The following is a 26,231-nucleotide window of genomic DNA, read 5'->3' as shown; positions in this document are numbered from 1 at the left end:
GTGTATTTCATTCCTGTTTTTCTGATTATGTGTTAAGAGGGTTCTTCCCTGGCCTCACAGTTTGGAGTTGCTGCTGCATCTGTCTCTGCTTTAATTCTCTAGCCCGTCTATCACTTGTCTCATCCCTTAAGAAGTGGCCTGCGTGAGATGCTATGAGACTGTCTGCCTTATCACCACTGCGACCCCAGCCCATAGGGACTTACAGAGAAGGCATTCAGTGAATGTGTGGAATTAATGTAATGGTTTAATAGCCACAAAATGTCTTAATGGTTGTTTTAGTCCATTTCCATGCTGCTGACAAAGACACACCCGAAACTGGGAAGAAAAAGATTTAGTTGGCCTTGCAGTTCCGCATGTCTGGGGAGGCCTCAGAATCATGGTGGGAGGCGAAAGGCACTTCTTACACGTCAGCAGCAAGAGAAAACGAGGTAGAAGCAAAAGCGGAAACCCCAATAAGCCATCAGATCTCATGAGACTTATTCACTATCACCAGAATAGAACAGGAAAGACGCTCCACAATGATTCAGTTACGTGTCCCTAAGTCCCTCCCACAACACATGGGGATTCTCGGATGTAGAATTCAAGTTGAGATTTGCGTGGAGACACAGCCAAACCATATTCATAGCCAACCCAGTCCTGGCCCATGGCTGGTGTTGAGCTGAGCTGCGACCGTGGCTGTGTGAGTTGGGGTGCGAGGCGTGCACACGCCTCTCAGCGGTACAGTGAGAGGATTTGGAGGCTCAAACGTGTGACCTACAAAGAATCTCCAAAGATCAAGGTGCATTCACCTTAAAAAGAAAAATCTCAGTGCAGTTTATAGCCAGTGTTTGCTTGCAGATATGGATTCTACAGTAATAAAATGAATAATTAAAAGTCTGTGAATAAATTTTAATGCCTTATTGGAACTGTAAACACTGATTTTCTTTCCTCACCCACCCATCTGTTGGTGAGTTTCAGAAGGTGGATGAACCGTGCTGCGGGGACAGAGAGGAAGGTGCAGCTTGGCCTCTGGGACCTCATTTGAGCACTGAGTGACTGAGCTCTCTCCATTTCAGACGTCCACACGGAAGCTGTCCAGGCGGCTCTGGCCAGACACAAAGAGCGGAAGATGGCAGTGCCTGTGCCTTCCAAACGCAGGTCCCTGGTCGTGCAGACCTCCATGGACGCCTACACCCCTCCAGGTAAGGGACACGCTCCCCGACGCTGCCTCTTGAACATGCTGGGCACCTCAGAATTGACCGCTAGCCCAGCAGTTGGGTTTTTGCCTTCAAAATCATGGTGCAGAAATGCAGATTTTGTGAACCAGAAGTCCGAAAACAGTGTATGAAAAGTAACACTATGTATCTGTATAAATACACATTTTTAACTTTTCATCAAGATTCATACATATGATACATACCAGTAAAATCTCACACAGTTTTGTTCATTTAATTCTTTGTAGTGAAAAGGGAAGAGTTTGTAACACTCTGAGTGGAATTGGACTTTTCTTCTGATTAGGCTGTGGCATGCATATTCTCAAATCTTCAGATAAGTGTGCTATATTGTTGGATTGTTTTAGAACAAGCGAATTGGACAGTTTAGGCTGCTACCCGAATCAGCTCATAAACTTTGCCTGCAAGGTGCTAGCTAGTATTTTAGTTCCTGCAGGCCATAAGGTCTCTCACAACCACTGAACTCTGCCCTCAGCCATGGGTGATAGCAAATGCGTATGACTGTGTACCAATAAAACTTTATTTACAAGAACAACGGACCAGATTTGGTGCACAGACCTGCCAACCCCTGATCTAAATTACTGAAGGTAATAGCCAATTTATATTTCTGCTATATAATACTGCTTTTCTTTAATCTTGAATTTTACATAACTACCCCAATTCTCTATTTTCTCTGCCCAAATAATTATAAACTACATTTCATGATCTTCACGCCCAAGTAAAGCAGAAAGTTTAGTTATCCAGATACTTGCTAGAGACACAGATTGAACCTACGCTATTTGGTGTTTAGTTTCTGTGATTTTGATTCCAACATTATTCATGTCGTTGTTGCAAGCTTGTCTTCTCAAAGGACCTGAATAACCTTACATCCCACGTTGAAGCTACATATCACTTTAAATGACACCGTATTTTTGCTCCAATACCAAAGAAACTTAAGGTACAATACGAATAGTTGAAAATGTACAACATTTTGGGGAGTATTTTTACTTCTGAAGTTTAGCTTAGTCTTGGCAAGCAGTGAGACAAAAGGACGTGCTTCAGATCAGAGCTGAGGTCAAGCGTATGTCCACATTACTGCAGGCAGCTCCTGAGTTTCACCTTTACGTGAAGGTACTGGAATTTAAAGGACAGAACTTAAAGAGTGCATCATTTTGGGTTTTCGTTGCTTTTTGTTTTGAGACAAGGTCTTGCTCTGTCACCAAGGTTGGAATTCAGCATCATGATGGCAGCTCTTGGCTCACTGCAGCTGTGACCACCTGGGCTCACGCGGTCCTCCCACTTCAACCTCAAGCAGCTGGGATCACAGGTGCTCGCCACCACACCCAGCTAATTTTTAAGTGTTTGTAGAGACAGGGTGTTCCTATGTTGTTTCTCTTTTTCATTGACACATAACGTGTTCTTCTTCTAAAGAACGCAGTGCCAGCAGGCAAGGGAGTGAATGCCGTGCTAGCAAGTTGTTGGCAAGGGAGCCCTTTCTGCCAACGTGCTTCCTGGGGCTCCTCCCTTTCCTTATTTTAATATTAAGCCACATCACATAATTAAGGGCTGGGCACGATAGCTCATGCCTATAACTGCAGTAATTTGGGAACCCAGGGCAGGTGTATGGCTTGAGCCCAAGGGTTCAAGGCCAGCCTGGACAACATGGTAAAATGTACAGAAATGCCTTTTGTACATCTTGTCTTCACCAAAAGTACAAAAAATTAGCTGAGCCTGGTGGTGTGCACCTCTAGTCCCAGCTACTTGGGAGGCTGAGGTGGGAGAATGACTTGAGCCCGGGAGGCAGAGGTTGCTGTCAGCTGAGATGGCACCACTGCACTCCAGCCGGGCCAACAGAGCAAGACCCCCATCTCAATTAGAAAAAAATAACGATAATAAATGCAGACTCTTTAAAAATGATTAGGCCAGGCATGGTGGCTCATGCCTCTAACCTCAGCAGTTTGGGAAGCCAAGGCAGGCAGATTGCTTGAGTTCCCAGCATTTGAGACTAGCCTGGGCAACATTCCAAAGCCCATTCCTACAAAAAATACAGAAATCAGCCAGGAATGGTGTTGTGTGCCTGTGGTCCCAGCTGCTCGGGAGGCTGGAGTGGGAGGATCAGGCTGCAGTGAGCCATGATCGTGCCACTGCACTCAAGCCTGGACAACAGAGCAAGACCCTATCTCAAAAAATAACATGCTCAATCCTGTTTGTTTAGTTAATGGTTATAATTTGCCAAAACTTATGGTAAAATAATTGTATTTGTATGTGTTCTTTGTGTAACTAACAACATGGACGTAAAAGGATAACCCACTTGAAATATTTTAAACCAACTTTTTGGCACTAACCAGTATGTAAGGCAACGGACATTTTTCTTGACCACTTTCTATAAGAGAAATGACTTTGAAATGGAAGAAACAGTGCGGTTATTTGCTTATTTCACTTATTGAATCCAACCGCTGAGAAATGTTACTCGGTCATGTGTGATGAATAACCTCCTTGTACAGATGTCTGCAAAATATAAAAGAATATTATTTGAAATGTTATTTTTGTGAAATATTTGGATTTGACCAACAGTTTTATGTAAGCCATAAAGCATCCTTTGTAAATTTTCATCAGGAGTTCTCTTGATATATCATATGGGGCAGTTTTGTAAAATCGTAAATGTCAATATCATAAAATTTTTTTACTCCCCGCCTATTTTGTGCTTAGCGACAGTTTGCATGTTTATTACCGTACTTATTGATCCAAATCTTAGCTGCATTTTCTTACCTATTTTTCTTGGTTGTTGGTAACAGTGGTTAGATCTTACTCAGTTTCATTGCCCTTCAGAGAATGTTCTTGAAGTTTATCTTCATGAAATGACTGGCTGCTGACCTGGATCCTAGTTTCTGGAGAAACTCTCATTAGGATTGTCGCAACGCTAATATTCTATGGGTGAAACTTTAGTTTCCAAATGTAAAGATAAAAGAATAATTTGCCAAAACTACTTCTAGCCATGATGAGAGAACAGGGACCCAAATCACACATCTGCCATAAACAACTGTAAAACTGCACAAAACGAATGAGGTGGCTGTTTTTAGTCTGTGACCACAGCTGTACCAGCCAGAACCTGAGGGCGAGGGCAGGAGAATGAATAAGATGCACCCACAGTACACTTCCCCTCTGGAAAACACCTGCAGACCGTGGTGCCGAGAGTTCAGGTGTGGGCAGAGCATGGCCATCCTACCACGTCCAGAAGGCGGAGCTCGGAGAGAGCTCAGGTGTGAGCGGAGTATGGCCACCCTAACACATCCAGGAGGGGGAGATCAGAGAGAGATCGGGTGTGGGCAGAGCATATCACCCTACCATGTCCGGGAGGGGGAGATCAGAGAGAGCTCAGGTGTGGGCGGAGCATGGCCATCTTACGACATCCAGGAGGGGGAGATCGGAGTGGGTTCAGGATGGGAGCTCTCCACAGATTCACACCAACAGCGAATCCAACCAAGCCTGCCCATGTCACGATGACCCAGCTGTGCCTGTGCTAACTGCTAACACAAGAGCTGGAAAGCTTTAGAGGAAGGTTAGGGATCCTGAGTGTGCTCAACAAGTTACCCACAATGTGTAATATTCAGCAAATAATCACTGCATACACAGAGAAACAGGAGGTAGAATCTGTGGTCAAGAAAAAGGCAGTAAAAAGTGCACACACATGCAGGATGGTCTCTGTCACTCACCACACGCGGCGGCTGAGCGCATGAAGTGCGCCCGGTCTGAACTGGATTTGCTGCGTGAAAGACATGCCAGTTAATATAAAAAACAGAAAATATTGTATTTGTTTTTTTTTTTTTTTTTTTTTGAGACGGAGTCTAGCTCTGTTGCCCAGGCTAGAGTGCAGTGGCGTGATCTCGGCTCACTGCAATCTCCGCCTCCCGGGTTCATGCCATTCTCCTGCCTCGGCCTCCCAAGTTGCTGCCCGCTGCCACTCCTGGCTAACTTTTTGTACTTTTAGTAGAGACGGGGTTTCACCGTGTTAGCCAGGATGGTCTCGATCTCCTGATCTCGTGATCCACCCGCCTCGGCCTCCCAAAGTGCTGGGATTACAGACTTGAGCCACCGCATCTGGCCTATTTGTATTTCTTATTGCAAGTATGGTATGAGCATTTTGAGTTAAAAATAGACTAGTAAAATTAATTGTACCTGTTTATATATTTATATGAGGCTACAAGGAAGGTTTCAAGTTCTATAACAGGACTCTCATAATTCTGTTGGAAAGTGCCCGTCTAGATGTCTGATACAGCAGAAGACCGAGTTTTTAAATCTACAATTATAAATATTTAGGGAATCAAATTACAATGTGTCAAAGAATGAAAATATTTTAATTCTTGAGCCAGAGGAAGGGAAGACACTTTTCACTATAATGGAGTTGGGGAATTTCAGGTTCTGTACACGATAATGTTGAGAATTGTCACTCCCTCCTCACAGGTAAAAAGCTGAGCAAACTGAAAAATCAGCAGCTCTTCTTAAACCTGCAAGAGACCTGAGGTCACAGGCAAGCCACTGTCCGTAGCGGTAAAGCAGAGAATCACCATACACTGGAGCACAATGCTCCAAGGAACCCACACTGGGATTGGAAAACCTGAACTGGAATTGACAAATTGCTGCAGTGAGGTGTGGCCACGTCTGAGAGTTAAAACCTCCAGGAGGCCTGTGCATATGGGTCTCATGCTTTTGTGAGTTGTATCATCAGAAGCTCAACCAGGTTCTCGAAGTAAACATCACAGAAAAATCCCCTCATACTTACTACAGGGGAAAGAGAATAGGAATCATTTTTCAATATGTAGGTGCACTCTTCACTAGGTCTACCTTCCAGAGAAGCTAGTTAGCTAGAGACTAACCTGGTGGGATTTTATCAGAGCCTTCTGACCTGGGAGAAAGGGAAATACCCAACTCCAATCTCCAGAACTGAAAAGCAAAAAAGAACAGAGTATCCAAGCACGATGGGACTTCCACAGAGGCATAAAATATGCATAACGGTAATACAAGGGGGAAGAAAGAGGAACAGAAGAAATATTTGTAACAGTCATAGCTGAATTTCCTCAGATTAATGCCAGACACCAAACCATAGATCCAGGAAGCTCAAGAAACACTAAGAAGGATAAATGTAAAAACGACGACGACAAAAACAAAACAAAAATAAACTCTATTTGGGCATAAAATATTCAAACTATGGCGAATCAAAGATTAAAAAGCAAAGAAACCAGAGTAATCTCCTTCCCTATGGTGGATCAAAGATAAGAATTATTTTCAACTTCCCCTCAAAAACCATGAAAGCAAGAAGTGGAGTGAAGTATTTAAACTTTTGAGAGGAAAAAAATTCCATTAACCTAGAAGTCTATACTCTGTGAAATTATCTTTCAAAAGTGAAGAAAAAAAAGACCTCGGACAAAAATTGAAAAATTTGTCACCGGTAAACCTGCCCTGCAAAAAATGTTCAAAGTTCTTTAGAGAAAATAGTAGGTCAGTAACTCAGATGTGCACAAAGAAAGGAAGAGCACAGTCTGTTTACAGGGCTCACAGCTCTCATCCTAACACTCTGGGAGGCAAAGATGGGAGTACAGCTGGAGGCCGCTTAGTTGAGACCAGCCTGGGCAACGTAGTGAGACTCTGTCTCATTAAAAAAAAAAGCCAAACGTGGTGGCCAACACCTATAGTGCCAGCTACTTTGAGAGGCCGAGACGGGTCACTTCTTGAGCCCAGGATCCCGTTCAAGGCTGCGGTGAGCTATAATGATGCTGCTCCAGTCCAGCCTGGGCAACAGAGAAAGACCTTGTCTGTTTAAAAAAATAAATAGAAAGACAAAAACCATTAAAAAAGAACTAGTGAAGGTAGAAGGAAATCTTTCATTTTTCTTAATAGATCTAACTTAACAGTTCATTCATATAGCGACAGTAAATATACTGTATTATATGCTTATGTATATGTCATATACACACACTTAAATATAAGTGAAATGAATGAGAGCAGTGATACCCAAGGGATGGGAGAGAGCAATTAGGAATTAGGATTATTTTGTTATTATAGTGTGCTTGCATTATCAAGAAACCAGTGTAGTGTCGTTTGAAAGTGGACTTGGGTTACTTGTAAATTTATATTGCAAATTCCAAGGCAGCCACTTTAAAAAAAAAAAAAAAAAGTAACTGATATGCTAAGAAAGGAAAGAAAATAAATCATAGAATATGCTCAATTAAGACCACAAGGAAAAAAAAAAGTGAAAGACAAAAACAAAGAACAAGGGCAACAAATAGAAAATAGTAACAAATACGGTAGATGTTAATTCAACTGTATATTATTACTTTCAATGTCAGTCCAAATGCACCGAACTATATATTATCTATAAGAAATCCACTTTAGATATAAAGACATACATATAGATCAACAGTAAAGGGATGGAAAAAGATATAAATGTTAACACTAATTTTTTGGTGTGCAATGGCCTGATCTCATCTCACTGCAACCTCTGCCTTCCAGGTTCAAGTGATTCTCCCTCAGCCTCCCGAGTAGCTGGGATTACAGGCATTTGTCGTCATGCCCGGGTAATTTATTATTATTATTTTTTTTTTTTAAATTTATTTATTATTATTATACTTTAAGTTGTAGGGTACATGTGCATAACGTGCAGGTTTGTTACATATGTATACTTGTGCCATGTTGCTGTGCTGCACCCATCAACTCGTCATTTACATCAGGTATAACTCCCAATGCAATCCCTCCCCCCTCCCTCCTCCCCCCTCCCCCCTCCCCATGATAGGCCCCAGTGTGTGATGTTCCCCTTCCTGAGTCCAAGTGATCTCATTGTTCAGTTCCCACCTATGAGTGAGAACATGCGGTGTTTGGTTTTCTGTTCTTGTGATAGTTTGCTAAGAATGATGGTTTCCAGCTGCATCCAAGTCCCTACAAAGGACTCAAACTCATCCTTTTTGATGGCTGCATAGTATTCCATGGTGTATATGTGCCACATTTTCTTAATCCAATCTGTCACTGATGGACATTTGGGTTGATTCCAAGTCTTTGCTATTGTCAATAGTGCTGCAATAAACATATGTGTGCATGTGTCTTTATAGCAGCATAATTTATAATCCTTTGGGTATATACCCAGTAATGGGATGGCTGGGTCATATGGTACATCTAGTTCTAGATCCTTGAGGAATCGCCATACTGTTTTCCATAATGGTTGAACTAGTTTACAATCCCACCAACAGTGTAAAAGTGTTCCTATTTCTCCACATCCTCTCCAGCACCTGTTGTTTCCTGACTTTTTAATGATTGCCATTCTAACTGGTGTGAGATGGTATCTCATTGTGGTTTTGATTTGCATTTCTCTGATGGCCAGTGATGACGAGCATTTTTTCATGTGTCTGTTGGCTGTATGAATGTCTTCTTTTGAGAAATGTCTGTTCATATCCTTTGCCCACTTTTTGATGGGGTTGTTTGTTTTTTTCTTGTAAATTTGTTTGAGTTCTTTGTAGGTTCTGGATATTAGCCCTTTGTCAGATGAGTAGATTGCAAAAATTTTCTCCCATTCTGTAGGTTGCCTGTTCACTCTGATGGTAGTTTCTTTTGCTGTGCAGAAGCTCTTTAGTTTAATGAGATCCCATTTGTCAATTTTGGCTTTTGCTGCCGTTGCTTTTGGTGTTTTAGACATGAAGTCTTTGCCCATGCCTATGTCCTGAATGGTACTACCTAGGTTTTCCTCTAGGATTTTTATGGTATTAGGTCTAACATTTAAGTCTCTAATCCATCTTGAATTAATTTTCGTATCAGGAGTAAGGAAAGGATCCAGTTTCAGCTTTCTACTTATGGCTAGCCAATTTTCCCAGCACCATTTATTAAATAGGGAATCCTTTCCCCATTTCTTGTTTCTCTCAGGTTTGTCAAAGATCAGATGGCTGTAGATGTGTGGTATTATTTCTGAGGACTCTGTTCTGTTCCATTGGTCTATATCTCTGTTTTGGTACCAGTACCATGCTGTTTTGGTTACTGTAGCCTTGTAGTATAGTTTGAAGTCAGGTAGTGTGATGCCTCCAGCTTTGTTCTTTTGACTTAGGATTGTCTTGGAGATGCGGGCTCTTTTTTGGTTCCATATGAACTTTAAAGCAGTTTTTTCCAATTCTGTGAAGAAACTCATTGGTAGCTTGATGGGGATGGCATTGAATCTATAAATTACCTTGGGCAGTATGGCCATTTTCACGCTATTGATTCTTCCTATCCATGAGCATGGTATGTTCTTCCATTTGTTTGTGTCCTCTTTTATTTCACTGTGCAGTGGTTTGTAGTTCTCCTTGAAGAGGTCCTTTACATCCTTTGTAAGTTGGATTCCTAGGTATTTGATTCTCTTTGAAGCAATTGTGAATGGAAGTTCATTCCTGATTTGGCTCTCTGTTTGTCTGTTACTGGTGTATAAGAATGCTTGTGATTTTTGCACATTAATTTTGTATCCTGAGACTTTGCTGAAGTTGCTTATCAGCTTAAGGAGATTTTGGGCTGAGACAATGGGGTTTTCTAAATATACAATCATGTCATCTGCAAACAGGGACAATTTGACTTCTTTTCCTAACTGAATACCCTTGATTTCTTTCTCTTGCCTGATTGCCCTAGCCAGAACTTCCAACACTATGTTGAATAGGAGTGGTGAGAGAGGGCATCCCTGTCTTGTGCCAGTTTTCAAAGGGAATTTTTCCAGTTTTTGCCCATTCAGTATGATATTGGCCGTGGGTTTGTCATAAATAGCTCTTATTATTTTGAGGTACGTTCCATCAATACCGAATTTATTGAGCGTTTTTAGCATGAAGGGCTGTTGAATTTTGTCAAAAACCTTTTCTGCATCAATTGAGATAATCATGTGGTTCTTGTCTTTGGTTCTGTTTATATGCTGGATTATGTTTATTGATTTGCGAATGTTGAACCAGCCTTGTATCCCAGGGATGAAGCCCACTTGATCATGGTGGATAAGCTTTTTGATGTGTTGCTGAATCCGGTTTGCCAGTATTTTATTGAGGATTTTTGCATCGATGTTCATCAGGGATATTGGTCTAAAATTCTCTTTTTTTGTTGTGTCTTTGCCAGGCTTTGGTATCAGGATGATGTTGGCCTCATAAAATGAGTTAGGGAGGATTCCCTCTTTTTCTATTGATTAGAATAGTTTCAGAAGGAATGGTACCAACTCCTCCTTGTACCTCTGGTAGAATTCAGCTGTGAATCCATCTGGTCCTGGACTTTTTTTGGTTGGTAGGCTATTAATTGTTGCCTCAATTTCAGAGCCTGCTATTGGTCTATTCAGGGATTCAACTTCTTCCTGGTTTAGTCTTGGAAGAGTGTATGTGTCCAGGAAATTATCCATTTCTTCTAGATTTTCCAGTTTATTTTTGTAGAGGTGTTTATAGTATTCTCTGATGGTAGTTTGTATTTCTGTGGGGTCGGTGGTGATATCCCCTTTATCATTTTTAATTGCGTCGATTTGATTCTTCTCTCTTTTCTTCTTTATTAGTCTGGCTAGTGGTCTGTCAATTTTGTTGATCTTTTCAAAAAACCAACTCCTGGATTCATTGATTTTTTGGAGGGTTTTTTGTGTCTCTATCTCCTTCAGTTCTGCTCTGATCTTAGTTATTTCTTGCCTTCTGCTAGCTTTCGAATGTGTTTGCTCTTGCTTCTCTAGTTCTTTTAATTGCGATGTTAGAGTGTCAATTTTAGATCTTTCCTGCTTTCTCTTGTGGGCATTTAGTGCTATAAATTTCCCTCTACACACTACTTTAAATGTGTCCCAGAGATTCTGGTATGTTGTATCTTTGTTCTCATTGGTTTCAAAGAACATCTTTATTTCTGCCTTCATTTCGTTATGTACCCAGCAGTCATTCAGGAGCAGGTTGTTCAGTTTCCATGTAGTTGAGCGGTTTTGATTGAGTTTCTTAGTCCTGAGTTCTAGTTTGATTGCACTGTGGTCTGAGAGACAGTTTGTTATCATTTCTATTCTTTTACATTTGCTGAGGAGTGCTTTACTTCCAATTACGTGGTCAATTTTGGAGTAAGTATGATGTGGTGCTGAGAAGAATGTATATTCTGTTGATTTGGGGTGGAGAGTTCTATAGATGTCTATTAGGTCTGCTTGCTGCAGAGATGAGTTCAATTCCTGGATATCCTTGTTAACTTTCTGTCTCGTTGATCTGTCTAATGTTGACAGTGGAGTGTTGAAGTCTCCCATTATTATTGTATGGGAGTCTAAATCTCTTTGAAAGTCTCTAAGGACTTGCTTTATGAATCTGGGTGCTCCTGTATTGGGTGCATATATATCTAGGATAGTTAGCTCTTCCTGTTGAATTGATCCCTTTACCATTATGTAATGGCCTTCTTTGTCTCTTTTGATCTTTGATGGTTTAAAGTCTGTTTTATCAGAGACTAGTATTGCAACCCCTGCTTTTTTTTGTTCTCCATTTGCTTGGTAAATCTTCCTCCATCCCTTTATTTTGAGCCTATGTATGTCTCTGCGTGTGAGATGGGTCTCCTGAATACAGCAGACTGATGGGTCTTGACTCTTTATCCAGTTTGCCAGTCTGTGTCTTTTAATTGGAGCATTTAGTCCATTTACATTTAAGGTTAAGATTGTTATGTGTGAACTTGATCCTGCCATTATGATATTAACTGGTTATTTTGCTCGTTAGTTGATGCAGTTTCTTCCTAGCCTCGATGGTCTTTACATTTTGGCATGTTTTTGCAATGGCTGGTACCGGTTGTTCCTTTCCATGTTGAGTGCTTCCTTCAGGGTCTCTTGTAAGGCAGGCCTAGTGGTGACAAAATCTCTAAGCATTTGCTTATCTGTAAAGGATTTTATTTCTCCTTCACTTATGAAACTTAGTTTGGCTGGATATGAAATTCTGGGTTGAAAATTCTTTTCTTTAAGAATGTTGAATATTGGCCCCCACTCTCTTCTGGCTTGTAGAGTTTCTGCTGAGAGATCTGCTGTTAGTCTGATGGGCTTCCCTTTGTGGGTAACCCGACCTTTCTCTCTGGCTGCCCTTAAGATTTTTTCCTTCATTTCAACTTTGGTGAATCTGGCAATTATGTGTCTTGGAGTTGCTCTTCTCGAGGAGCATCTTTGTGGCGTTCTCTGTATTTCCTGGATTTGAATGTTGGCCTGCCCTACTAGGTTGGGGAAGTTGTCCTGGATGATATCCTGAAGAGTGTTTTCCAACTTGGTTCCATTTTCCCCCTCACTTTCAGGCACCCCAATCAGACGTAGATTTGGTCTTTTTACATAATCCCATACTTCTTGCAGGCTTTGTTCATTTCTTTTTCTTCTTTTTTCTTTTGGTTTCTCTTCTCGCTTCATTTCATTCATTTGATCCTCAGTCGCTGATACTCTTTCTTCCAGTTGATCGAGTCGGTTACTGAAGCTTGTGCATTTGTCACGTATTTCTCGTGTCATGGTTTTCATCTCTTTCATTTCGTTTAGGACCTTCTCTGCATTAATTACTCTAGCCATCAATTCTTCCACTTTTTTTTAAGATTTTTAGTTTCTTTGCACTGGGTACGTAATTCCTCCTTTAGCTCTGAGAAATTTGATGGACTGAAGCCTTCTTCTCTCATCTCGTCAAAGTCATTCTCCATCCAGCTTTGATCCGTTGCTGGCGATGAGCTGCGCTCCTTTGCCGGGGGAGATGCGCTCTTATTTTTTGAATTTCCAGCTTTTCTGCCCTGCTTTTTCCCCATCTTTGTGGTTTTATCTGCCTCTGGTCTTTGATGATGGTGATGTACTGATGGGGTTTTGGTGTAGGTATCCTTCCTGTTTGATAGTTTTCCTTCTAACAGTCAGGACCCTCAGCTGTAGGTCTGTTGGAGATTGCTTGAGGTCCACTCCAGACCCTGTTTGCCTGGGTATCAGCAGCAGAGGCTGCAGAAGATAGAATATTTCTGAACAGCGAGTGTACCTGTCTGATTCTTGCTTTGGAAGCTTCCTCTCGGGGGTGTACTCCTCTCTGTGAGGTGTGGGGTGTCAGACTGCCCCTAGTGGGGGATGTCTCCCAGTTAGGCTACTCAGGGGTCAGGGACCCACTTGAGCAGGGAGTCTGTCCCTTCTCAGATCTCAACCTCCGTGTTGGGAGATCCACTGCTCTCTTCAAAGCTGTCAGACAGAGTCGTTTGCGTCTGCAGAGGTGTCTGCTGCGTTTGTTTAGTTTACTGTGCCCTGTCCCCAGAGGTGGAGTCTACAGAGACAGGCAGGTTTCCTTGAGCTGCTGTGAGCTCCACCCAGTTCGAGCTTCCCAGCAGCTTTGTTTACCTACTTAAGCCTCAGCAATGGCGGGCGCCCCTCCCCCAGCCTCGCTGCTGCCTTGCCGGTAGATCACAGACTGCTGCGCTAGCAATGAGGGAGGCTCCGTGGGTGTGGGACCCTCCCGGCCAGGTGTGGGATATGATCTCCTGGTGTGCCTGTTTGCTTAAAGCGCAGTATTGGGGTGGGAGTTACCCGATTTTCCAGGTGTTGTGTGTCTCAGTTCCCCTGGCTAGGAAAAGGGACTCCCTTCCCCCTTGCGCTTCCCAGGTGAGGCAATGCCTCGCCCTGCTTCAGCTCTCGCTGGTCGGGCTGCAGCAGCTGACCAGCACCGATCGTCCGGCACTCCCCAGTGAGATGAACCCAGTACCTCAGTTGAAAATGCAGAAATCACCGGTCTTCTGTGTCGCTCGCCCTGGGAGTTGGAGACTGGAGCTGCTCCTATTTGGCCATCTTGCTCCGCCCCCTCAATTTATTATTTTTTTCTATTTTTGTACAGATGGGATTTCACCGTGTTGGCCAGGCTGGTCTTGAACTCCTGATCCATTCTGCCTTGCCCTTCTAAAGTGCTGGGATTACAGGCATGAGCCACCGTACCCGGCCAACACTCATTTTGAGAAATGAAAGTGGTGATATTAATTTCAGACAGAGTTGGCTTTACATCAAGGAAAGTTACCAGAGATGAGTATTACGTAATAAAGAGGTCAATTCTCCAAGAAGATGTAACAATCCTTAAATGCACTTTTGCTAACAAAGCATCAGAATTCCAAAGCAAAAACTGATAAACTTCAAGGAGAAATAATTAACTCACTATTATAGTTGGAGACGTTAACACCCCTTTATCAGAAATGGACCAATTAAGTAGCCAGAAAATCAGTAAGGACAAAATTGAAATTGGCATCCTCAGTCAACTGTATATAACTGACGTTTATAGACTATTTCCTCCAACAACAATAGAATACAGAACATTCACCAAGACATACCATGTTGTGGTCCATAAAACACACCTTAACACATTTAAAAGAATAGGAATCAAACAAGTATGTTCTCAACCACAGTAAAGTAGAAATCAGTAATGGACGACTGGAAAATATATTAGGATATTAAACAGTACACTTATACATAATACATTGTTCAAGGAAGAAACCTGAAGATTTCTTTGAATTTTTGAAGTAAATGAAAATGAAAACTTGTTAAAATTTGTGAGCTGCAGTGACAGTAATGTTTATAGGGAAATTTATAGATTTAAATGAATACATTAAGAAAAATAAGATCTAAAATCAATCAGCTTCCACCTTCGAAAACTAGAAGAAGAACATCAAATTAAATTCTAAGCAGGCGACAAATAATGAAAGAGCAGAAATCAATACGTTGAAAACAGAATATCAGTAGAGAAAAATCAATGAAACAAAAAGCTGGTTCTTTGAGAGAAAATCTGTAAGCCTCTAAAAAGAAAAAGAAATACAGCAGATAAATTTCCAATATCAGAAATGAAATAAGGGACATAACTACAGATCCCATGGACATTAAAAGGATAATAAAAATTATGAATAACTCTATGGCCACAAATTTGATAACGTGGATGAAATGAACCAATTTCTTTAAAGACAGAATTTGCCAAAATTTGAACAGGAAGAAATGATCTGTATGGGCCTGTATCTGTTAAATTGAATCAGTGGTTAATAACCTTTCAAAACAGGAAGTGCCAGGCCCAGAAGGGTTCACTGGTGAATTCTACCAAATATCTGAGAAGAAATACCAATTATCTACAATCTCTTTCAGAACATAGAAGCTGAGGAATACTTATTAACTCATTCTATAGAGCCAGCATCATTTTAATATCAAATACCATTTTAATAACAAAATATTACAAGAAAACTACAGAACATCTCTCATGAACATAGATGCAGTAATCTTCAATAAAATATTAGCAAATTAAATCTAACAAAAATTGTGCACTAAAACCACATGGAATTTCACATATCCAAAGCCGGTTTAACATTGAAAAGCCAATTAATGTAATTCATCACATTAATGGGTCAAAGACTAACAGATGCCTCATCTAAGAAGATAGAGATGGCAAATCGACGTATGAAATGATGCTTCACATCACGTGTCATAGAGAAATGCAGATTAAAGCAACAGTAAGATATCACTACGCCAGAATCCAGAACACTATCAACACCAAAGCCTGTGAAGATGTGGAGCTGTGGGAATTCTCTCTCATTCATTGCGGGTCTTAATGCAAAATAGAACAGCCTTTAGGAAGACAGATTGGTGGTTTCTTACAAAACTAAATAGACTCTTACCATATGATAAAGCAATTAGACTCCTTGGCATTTGCTCAAAGCAGTTGAAAACTTATGTCTACACACAAAGCCTGCAAGTAGATACTTAGAGCAGCCTTATTCATAGTTGCCAAAACTTGGAAGCAACCAAAATGCCCCTCAGTAGGTGAATGTATAAGTGAGCTGCGGTACATCCAGACAATGGGATATTATTTGAGGCTGAAAATAAATGAGCGATCCATAAAAAGACACGGAGGAAACTTAAAGGGCATATTACTAAGTGAAAGAAGCAATCTGAAAAGGTGGTTGTATGATTCCAGCTTTACAACATCCTGGAAAAGGCAAGACTATGGAGACTGTAAGAATATCAGTGGCTGCCAGGGGCCAGGGGGAGGCAGGGATGAATAGGCAGAGCAGGAGAATTTTTAGTATCTTTTGATCTCTGTGATACTGTAATGGTGGATACATGTTATGCATTTGTCCAGACCCATCTATTGTACAACACCAAGAATGAACCCTGATGTGAATGATGGAGTTGGAGTGGTAATGATGTTTCGCTGTAGGAGTATCAGTTGTGACAAATGTACCAGTCTGGTAGGCAATGTCGATGATAGGAGACGCTGTGCATATATAGGGTATACATGAGACATCACTGTGAAGCTGGAAAATATGACACTGAGATGAAATTGCGCTGATGGGCTTAACGGGTTGGAGAAGGAAGATGAAAATGAATTAACCAAAGTGAAGCCCAGAGAAACAAAATGAAAGAAAAGCCAACAGAACTTCAAGCTCCTGTGATACGTCAATATACTTGTAATACAAGAAGGAAAAGAGAGAGAAGAGCAGGAACATTTGAAAAAAGGAGTCCAAATTTTCTCAGATTGGTGTCAAACCACCTGTGCCCGGCCCCGTGAAGTTCATTGAATTCCAAGCAGAACAAGTATAACAAGAATCACATCCACGTTCATGATAGCCAAAGTACTGAAATCCCAAGATGAAGAGGAGATCCTGAAAGGACTCAGAAGAAAAAGACACGTTACACACCAGAGAAGCATTTGAACAACGCGTGACTTCTGTGAAGATACAGTGGAGACCAGAAGACCATGGAAAGACATTTTTTAAAGCACTAGAAGCAGGAGAAAGGCCTGTCAACTCATATCCAGGGAAAATCTCCTTTATAAACGGGTGAAACAACACACTCCCAAACATGAAAGCTGAGAGAATGTGTTATCAGCAGAACTACACTATAAACGTGCTAAAGAATGTACTTGGCTGATTGCAAAGGATATCAGATGAAAGGTTAGCTCTACGAAAAAGAACCCTAGAAATTATAACAGTGCGCTCTGAATTTTGTAGAATATAAAATCATAGAATATTTTACTCTATGATTTTATGGCTTTTGTTTTTTTATGATCTTACAATTTTATGATATAAAGTCATAAGTTTTACATGCTTCTCTATGCCTCCTTTACGTGTTTTGAAGTCCTTGCTGTACCATGCATCGGTAGTTTATTCCTTATTTATTTATATTCTATTTGATAGATATGACACATTCTGTTTATTCATTTACCAGTTGGTTATTCATTGTTTCCAGTATTCAGCTGCTGTCGACATTTATGTACCTATCTTTGTGTATGCATATAATTTCCTTTATCTTAAGTGGATGCCAAGTAGCATGATTGACTCTTACTGTAAATTTAGGTTTAGCTTTTTAAAAACTGCCAAATTGTTTACAAAATAGCTGCACTATTTCACACTTCCACCAGCAGCATATGCGCATCCCAGTTTCTCCACCTCATCACCACCAATAGTTATTGTTGATGTTTTGATTTTTGCCATTCTAATTGATGTGAAATGGTATATCATTGTGTATTTACTTTGCAACAATGAATGATGCTAAGCATTTTTAATGTGCTTATTAGCTTTTAATGTGCTAATTCCTATTCATAGCCATTTGTATATATTGGTAAAATGTTCAGATTTTTTGCTCACGTTTTAAATGGGTTGGTTGTCTTATGGGTTTTAGGTGCCTTATACAATCTGAATAAGAGACTTTTACAGATGTAACGTTTCTCAGTGAAAGAACAAACTATTATGTAGCAGACAGAACAAAGCCTTTCCCCCAAGATACCCAGGTCCCATTCCACAGAACTTATGAACCTGTTGCCTGAAGTGGCAAAAGGGATTTTGCAGCTGATTAATTCGATTAATTTAAGATCTTGAGATGGGACCATTATCCTGGTTTAAGTAGGTAGACCCATTGTAATCAAGAAGGTTCTTACAAGAGAAAAGAACTGGAGACTGGAGTGATGCCCTTTAAAGATGAAGAGGGGCCAGGAGTCAGGGACACAGGTAGCCCCTAGAAGTTGGGAAAGGTAAAGAAATGGATTCTCCTTTGAAGCCTCCAGAAGGAATGTAGTTCTGCTGACACTTGGATTTTACACTTCTGACTTCTCCATCAGTAGGATAATAGATTCGTGTCTTGTTATAAGCCACTAAGATCAAGGTAATTTGTCACATTAGCTATAGGGAGATAATCATCTTTTAAAACTTACTAGTTTTCTATTTTAATGAAGTCCATTTTACTAATTTTTATGGATTGTGTTATTGGAAGTTTTAGAAGTCTCATGGTCTTACTGTTCTTTCATTTAGGTCTGTGATCCATTTGGAGTTAATTTTTGTGTGTGCAGTAGGGATCTAAGTGGGATTTTTATTTGTTTTGGTTTGGTTTGGGGGATTTTTTTCCCCACGCTTTTTCTTTTTGGTGTGTGGGTACCCAGTTGCCACTGCAACATTTGTTGAAAAAACAAACTACCTTTCTCTTACTGAATTGTCTTGAGACCTTTGTCAAAAATAAAGTAACCATAAATATAAGGCTTTATTTCTGAGTTTAATTCTGTTCCTTTGATGTATGTGTCTATTTTTGTGCTAATACCACTGCCTTGATAACCATGACTTTATGTTAACTTTTGAAGTCCTCCAACTTTGTTTTCCTTTTTCAAAATGATTTTGGCTATTGTAGGTCCTTTGTATTTCCAGATAAAATTGAGAATAAGTTTTCCATTTCACACACAGCCTTCTGGGATTTTATTAGGCAGTGCCTTGAATTAATGGAACAGTTTGGGAAGAATTTTCTTGATAATGCTGAGTTTTCCAATTCACGATCATGACTCTGCCTCCATTTATTTAGTTTCCATTTATTTGGATCTTTAATTTCTCTCAGTAATATTTTATAGTTGTCATTGTGCACATGTTGCACCTTTTTGTTAGAAGTTCAGCTGAGTGTTTCATGTTTTTGATGCTATTGTGAATGGAACGATTTTCTTAATTTTATTTTCAGGTTGTTTATTGCTAGTGTATGTATATCTTTATCTTGTGTCCTGTGACCTCATCAAACTTTGTTTTAGTAATGTAAACATTTTTGGTGTATTTCTTGCCATTTTCTACATCCCAAAATCATGTCATCTATGAATAAAGACACTTTTATTCCTTTCTAATCGGAATGTCTTTACTACTAAATTTGTTAATTTATTTCACCAGCTAGAACCTGCCAGATAATGTTGAATCATAGTGGCAAGAGGGGACATCTTTGTCTTGTTCTCCATCTTAGGGAAAATGCATTCTATTGTTTACCATTGAATACAACGTTAGCTGTGGCTTTTCACGAATGCACTTTAACAGGTTGAGGAAATTGACTTCTATTCCTGGTTTGTTGAGTTTCATTCTCTTGAATTTGTCAGTACTTTTCTATGTCTCTTAAGGCTAACTTGCGGTTCTACTCCGTAATTCTATATTGTGTATGACATTAATTCACTTTTGAATGTTAAATCAACTTGACTTCCTGTCCCCATGCTGTATAATTCTAGTCACCACTGGTCATGCTGTATCATCCATTTCATATGCTGCTTGCTTGGTTTGCTGCTATTCTGTTGAGTGTCTATATCACATTATTCTGCAGGTTTCTTGGAAAAGGTAGGTGGGAGTTAGGAATGAAAGATTGTAAAGGGTTGTGAGAAGACGTTCTGGGGAGATGGTTGTGCTCCATATGGACACCTGGTTGTGTACATTTCTCAAAAGTCTCAAGGCTGTGTCAGTTTTACTTTTACTTTTATATAAATTGTGTAAGGTTTCTTAAAAGGCAGGGTGGGCCAGGCGCAGTGGCTCACGCCTGTAATCCCAGCGGTTTGGGAGGCCGAGGCAGGCGGGTCATGAGGTCACAAGGTCAGGAGATTGAGACCAGCCTGGTCAACATGGTGAAACCCTGTTTCTGCTACAAATACAAAAATGAGCCAGGCATGGTGGCACGTGCCTGTAATCTCAGCTACTTGGGAGGCTGAGGCAGGAGAATCGCTTGAGCCTGGGAGTGAGAGGTTACTGTGAGCAGAGATCATGCCACTGCACCCCACCCTGGGCAACAGAGCAAGACTCTGTCTCAAAAGAAAAGAAAGCAAGGTGATAGAGAATTTTCAGGCTCCTAATATTGTTGCTTGTCTAACAAGTAAACTTAAAAAAAATTCCCAGACAGCATAAGTCATGTGACAGTGGTAATAAGTGTGAATATTGTTTGCTATTATTGTCTTTTAAGAAGCAAACCTGTGTCTTAAGCTTATTTGCTGTGACTCCTCCTCTCACCCAATGATCTGGGTGAGCTGCTCACCTGAGCCAGCACCTCCCATCACTCACCTGTAGGTAGGATTCTGAGTGTCATTCTTACGTTGAAGTTTAACAAATACACCAGCACTTTATTCCCAAAAACCTTGGTACTGCATGAAAAGTTATTAACTGAAAAATGTTCTCCTGAATTATAGTGAAAAAATGGATGTATTTTATCATAATCCAAGATACCCAATTTGTAGATAGAAAAATCAATAATGAGAATGTATAAAAAACGAATTCTGTAAAAGTGAGTAGAGTGTAAAATGGGACATGAGGGTCTGTCGTGTGCCCCGGAGGAAAACAGGGAGGTGGAGGGGCCGCTCCATGTGAGGCACATTCTGGTGTCTCTCCTGTTACCATCATCAGCGTCTTGATCCTTAGAGAGCTGCATTCGTATCGAACACACCGACGTAGAAATCCATCACCCTCATGGATATCGAACACACTGACGCAGAAATCACCTGCATGGGTATCGAACACACTGATGTAGAAATAAATCAGCCTCATGGGTATCTAGCACACTGATGTAGTAATAAATCAGCTGCATGGGCATCTAACACACCGATGTAGAAATAAATCAGCCGCATGGGTATCTAACACACCGATGTAGAAATAAATCAGCCGCATGGGCATCTAACACAACGACATACAAATAAATCAGCCGCATGGGTATCTAACACACCGACATACAAATAAATCAGCCGCATGGGTATCTAACACACAGACATACAAATAAATCAGCTGTATGGGTAACACACAGACGGAGAAATCAGCTGCATGAGTATCTAACACATACACCAATGTAGAAATAAATCAGAGCCCAGAAGGGCATCTCAGGAATAACAAGGGGTAAACATAGTCACACTGAGACTACTGAGAGCCGCACAGGCCCTCCGCCTCCCCTTGCCCTCTCACTTTCTGACTGACACAAGAAAACACTTGGTTTCTTCCCAAACTGCTGTGTAGAGGAAATGTGTCAGTGCATCTTTGAGATGACAGTATCAAACATCTTATAGCATGTTTGTATAAGGTGCTTTGGAAGCAAAATTCATTATGCTAAAATAAATGGTTCATTATCTGAAAAGTGGTTTAAATTCTCAAGAGTGTCTACGGCAAAAAGTCATTAAACAACTGTTCAGACTTGCGTGAAGTAAATCTGTGTTTGAGGGACTGAGATTGTGGTGCATGTTTCTGCTGCAATATATAGCAAATCGTTTTTCTTCTTACACAGATACCTCTTCTGGCTCAGAAGACGAAGGCTCAGTGCAGGGGGACTCCCAAGGCACCCCGACCTCCAGCCAGGGTTGCATCACCATGGAGCACTGGATCAGTCAGGCCATCCATGGCTCCACCACGTCCATCACCTCCTCCACCTCCTCGTCCTCCATGCAGAGCGGGGGCAGCAGGGCTGCCCACAGGCTGGCGGAGGTCATGACCCAGACCCACATAGGTGAGCACGCTTCACAGTGTCTTTCTGTGCCTGTTGTCTAAATGCCTTTGTGGGTGCAGGTTTTCCTCTGTTTGCATCATGGCTGTGGAATCCCTTGGTGGAAAGAGCGCAGAGCCCCTCTGGTCCCTGGGGTGCTTCGGTTGGATTGTTTCTGGAATCTCCTTTACTGCTTCTCATGCCCAGATCCCTCCCACAGCTGGAATTCCAGGGGCCTTGCTACTGGGGAATCCTGCAGCCATATCCACTTCCATCTTTTCTTCTCACTTATGCTCCTTTGTGAAACCTTTACAGTCCCAGTCAACAGGACAGGGTTTTAAAGTGTGCTCCTCCTGACCACGGGAGTCATTTATGGAAACGAGGGCTTTAACCACGGCTGCTTTACGCTGCTGTCTGCCACAGGTGTTCAGATTTCTTGGGCGTGGCGCACTGTTTTGTGTAGGTTCTATGACAAGGGAGATCCTCTGTGTTAGAAAAAGAACGAAGTTAGGATCACTGCCCTACAACGTTTGAAGATGCCGTGGAAAAGGAGTGAAGTGAGAATTACTAGAGGTAGAGCCGGCGCGTGGAGGAGCGGTGATGAGCCTTCTGTCGCTCTGCCTTTGAATGGTTCAGGACTACATGTTTTCCATCAAGTATGGGACTTGGGTTGACTAGGATTTGGTGTGTGTCTCTATTAAAGCAGTAATCGGAGACGACTGTGTACCATGTTGCCGATAACGGAGCACAAGCCACAGGCTCAGACCCTCCCGGCATCAGCTACCACAGGAAAGCCTGATCTCTGCAAAACCCTCAGTGGGAAGCAGGTGGACGTCATGTGTGATCAGATAGCCCACAGACACCCCAGAACCCCAGAATGTTCACTTCTAGATCACTGACTCCTTGACACCCAGAGGCGTTTGGGATTGACTTGGGTCCCAGCCCCTTCGGTGCCCACTGACACTGAAAGCGTCAGCTGTTTTCTGTCTGGAACAGGAGTTTGCTGTCAGGAGAGCTGGTCTGTCTCACTTTTCCCAATAACTGCTGCTGGGATCTTGAAGTCCCTTCTCCTGCTTTAGGCTTTGAGTGAGGGGAAAAAAATTGAAAAAAATAATTTTTCTCTCTCAACTGTTGTCGGTATAAAGGAGAAAACAGAAATACTCTTTAAAAGTTTGCAAAGTAGTACTCAAATGCAAAGCAGTATTACACTTCAGTTTGACACAGTTTCAGGAACATGTACACTCATTTATGTGAATTAATAACCTATACTTGAAATTACAGTAGGTTGAACATTGAACAGAAATGTGTGACTTCTACATATTTTTCCATATTAAAATTCCATGTGTATATTGGATCCCAGGATAGTGGTCGAGGCTCTGCCAGACCTGAACGGGGAGGCCAGACAGCACCTCTGCCACTTGGTGGAAGCATTTGTATCCTCGGAGTTTATTCAATTTTAAGGAAATGCACAGAATCTTACCTGGAAAACACATATTTTTGAACAAATGAAGCACTGCACTTGGGCCTCCCTTTGTGGGTTGACCCTTGCAATACTGGAGGAAATTTTAGTACAAAGACTTAATTTATCCAAACTGTGAGGGGCTCCTAACTCATGTACATCAGGGCTCAGGGTGACCCAAATGTAACTCTCAGGTGATCACGTTCCGGTAATTTCTAATTGGGCACAAAGGTAATCCTCATAGACTATCTGGACATTTTCTATAAGTTTGGGATTTTTTTTGGAAAAGCCGTGGCAAAATAATGAAACTTGAAGAGGAGAAATACTTTGTGTGGCAAAACAAGAGAAGTAAAAAGTCAGATGTGCATGTGACCTTCTGAGATAATCAGAAGCCTGTGAATGAGAACTCAGCGTGTGTGATCGTGTGTGCGCATGCGTGTGAGAGTTCTAAGGAGTCCAGGCACAACATAGTCACACTGGCCACCCCGTCCAAGGGATGGAAGGAGAGGCCACAGAGGCTGCTTTCATCGGAAGGGAGAAAAGCCCAGGGCTGCAGACTCCAGGTCACCCAGTCTCACTGAGCTGGCCGCGCTTCTACTTGTTGTTGAAGCGAAATCTCAAGTCCTTTGTGGATTTTTTTCCACCAATTTATGCCAGCAGTTAAGTAGGAACATCTCACATATATCTTCACAGTCAAGCCAGTTTGGCATAAGATAGGAAATCGCATTCTAGTTTTCTTTTTCTACTGCTTTACCCGCTGTCCATCTAGAAGCTGTCTGCAGCGCTTTCACACCTCGGAGCTGAGAGGAGGCCTCCCAGACGCTACCATCCAAGTCCGCTGAGGATTGAGGGTTGGTTCTGCAGGAAGTCGGGTGGCCTGCCTCCAGGTGGAAAGTCGTGGCACTGACGGACGGTGTGGCGGACCCTCCCCTTAGTGAGAGCCGATCATTCGTCTCTTCTCAGTCACGGGTTCCAAGTGAGTGGCGTTGCCAAATCGACTTGTGACACCAGACTGACACCCTCAGGAGGGGCTGACGCGGTGCCCAGGCGGCTCAGCACCCCCACTCCACCCGGTTCTCGGATCATAAAGGAGCATCGTTTCATGGCCTCTTTTGTGCCTCGATTTTCTTTGTGCTGTTTTTGTGCGTTCAGTTGATTTCGCCGTCTAAATGGCCCGGGGCGGGTGCTGACACGGGCAGTGTGCGGTGAAGAAAGGCTTTTGAGGATGAGCACCACTTTCAGCAGCACAGAATATCACGCTTCTGTGGCTTCTGCTGCGTGGGACGGTGGTGGGTGATCCTGAAAAGCTTCTGTCAAAGCAGGATTCAGAATCCAGATCCGCACTGTGGCGCCCATCCTCAAGATTCTAGGTGTGACGGGCGTCGTCAGTGGGCTGCTTGACACATCTTCCTCAACGTTTTATTCATTAACTAGCAAAGCATGCTTTTCCCCATTTAGCCGTTTACGGCTTGACTTTCTCTCCACGGGGTGCTGTAAGAGAAAGAGCTCCATGCGCTCATTGGCCTTAGGCAGTCCTTAGTACACATTAGGGTGTAAAGGTGGTTTTTTGAATGACTAGTATTGTTTGTACTAAGACAAATAATAGTAGTTCTTGATGTCTCCCCCTTTTGTAAAGAAAATCCTATGAACTGTATATGTGTTAACTCATGTAATCCACCCAACTACCCTACATGGTCATAGCCATTACTGTTCCCATTTGATGAAGAAACTGAGGCACGGAGAGCTTAAGGGACATCCCCAAATCTCCAGAAGTTTCCAGTGCTGGGTTTCCATTTCCAGGCCCTGGGCTCCAAAGCGCCAGTAAAGCCCTGGGCTGTGTCGACGGTGGCTGACAGGAAACGGGACCCTTCCATAAACACACACACGGTTCCTGGTGCCCTGCCATCGCCGGTCTAACGTTATTCTAGTAAAAACGCCGCTGACGTGGCTCCTCTTAGGAAATTGAGGTTTCACCGAACTCTACTCCATTTTCGGCAACATGAGTTATGCTGAGGTCCCCCTTTGTGCCGGATGTTTGTGGCAGACATGGCTGAGATCGGCTTTGGCTTCTCACGGCAACCCCAGGGTGAGAGCCTGCACTCCGGTCTCTTCCTAAGTTATGGCTTGCTCAACCTGCAGAGCAAACGCCACAACCACCAGAAACACTCATGATGTGCTTCTTTACAGAAAATCATTCTGCACCTCCTGACGTAACCACGTACACCTCAGAGCACTCCATACAGATGCAGCGACCACAGGGTTCCACGGGGTCCCGGACAGCGCCCGAGTATGGCAACGCGGAGCTCATGGAGACCAGCGGTGGTACGTCCCAAAGCAGAGATGCGTTTTTTTCTGGTAAACGGTTTGTGCTGATGTCCCGTTCCGTGCCCGTGACTGGGTGTGTTTCTTCCTGGGGTGCAATCTGCTGCCATTTTATCTGCTGAATAACTAACAGTGGTTCAGCAACTGAGAAATTCTTGTACAGGTGTTAAGACCATGAACAGTCACTTAGAAGAGCAAGATGAAGTTAAATGTACAACAGAATTACTGCCAGATGGGCCGATATGTTGCTTTAGACTTAGGAGGAAAAAGGGTCTTTTTATTGGACAGAGATGTCAGCGACTTGGTAAAAGGCTCTGGCAGGGGGCTTCTCCTTCCTTCCTTGTGGCCTGGTCTTGGTATGTTCTGATTACAGCGGCCGTTTGTATCACCTAGCCCCTATTCTATTTAAGTCTCAGTCCTTCCTGGGGTCATAAAAGTCAGTGCAGAGCCTAGCAGTGAATGAAATACAATGCCCCTGTGTGAAGCCTCATGGAGCAGTTTTGGCATAGCATCATCTTGCAGTGCATGGGACTCACAGGTGGACAGGGAGGCCTATCCCAGCCCCAACAAGTAGACAGGGAGGACTATCAGA

At 42.2% G+C, this 26,231-nt stretch overlaps 1 protein-coding gene across 12 annotated transcripts in view; it reads left to right on the top strand.

The window, feature by feature from the left end:
• Positions 1-26,231, top strand: part of LOC139361615 (disco-interacting protein 2 homolog C-like) — a 151,611-nt gene that overhangs the window by 111,554 nt on the left and 13,826 nt on the right. For 11 of the 12 annotated variants that reach the window (XR_011619168.1, XR_011619169.1, XM_071090220.1 and 8 more), the window contains 3 exons: positions 1,056-1,181; positions 21,664-21,882; positions 25,505-25,639. Coding sequence is in view for 9 of the 12 variants with exons in the window: in XM_071090220.1 (XP_070946321.1) it covers positions 1,056-1,181; positions 21,664-21,882; positions 25,505-25,639 (480 nt within the window). In the remaining 3 variants the exon portion in view is untranslated. Of the gene's footprint in view, positions 1-1,055; positions 1,182-21,663; positions 21,883-25,504; positions 25,640-26,231 lie in introns of those variants that run through there. The other variant, XR_011619179.1, reaches the window with a different exon arrangement.

Source organism: Macaca nemestrina, unplaced genomic scaffold, assembly GCF_043159975.1.
Source record: "Macaca nemestrina isolate mMacNem1 unplaced genomic scaffold, mMacNem.hap1 Scaffold_70, whole genome shotgun sequence".
Lineage (NCBI taxonomy): Eukaryota > Metazoa > Chordata > Mammalia > Primates > Cercopithecidae > Macaca > Macaca nemestrina.
This window is presented reverse-complemented; position numbering and strand designations above follow the sequence as displayed.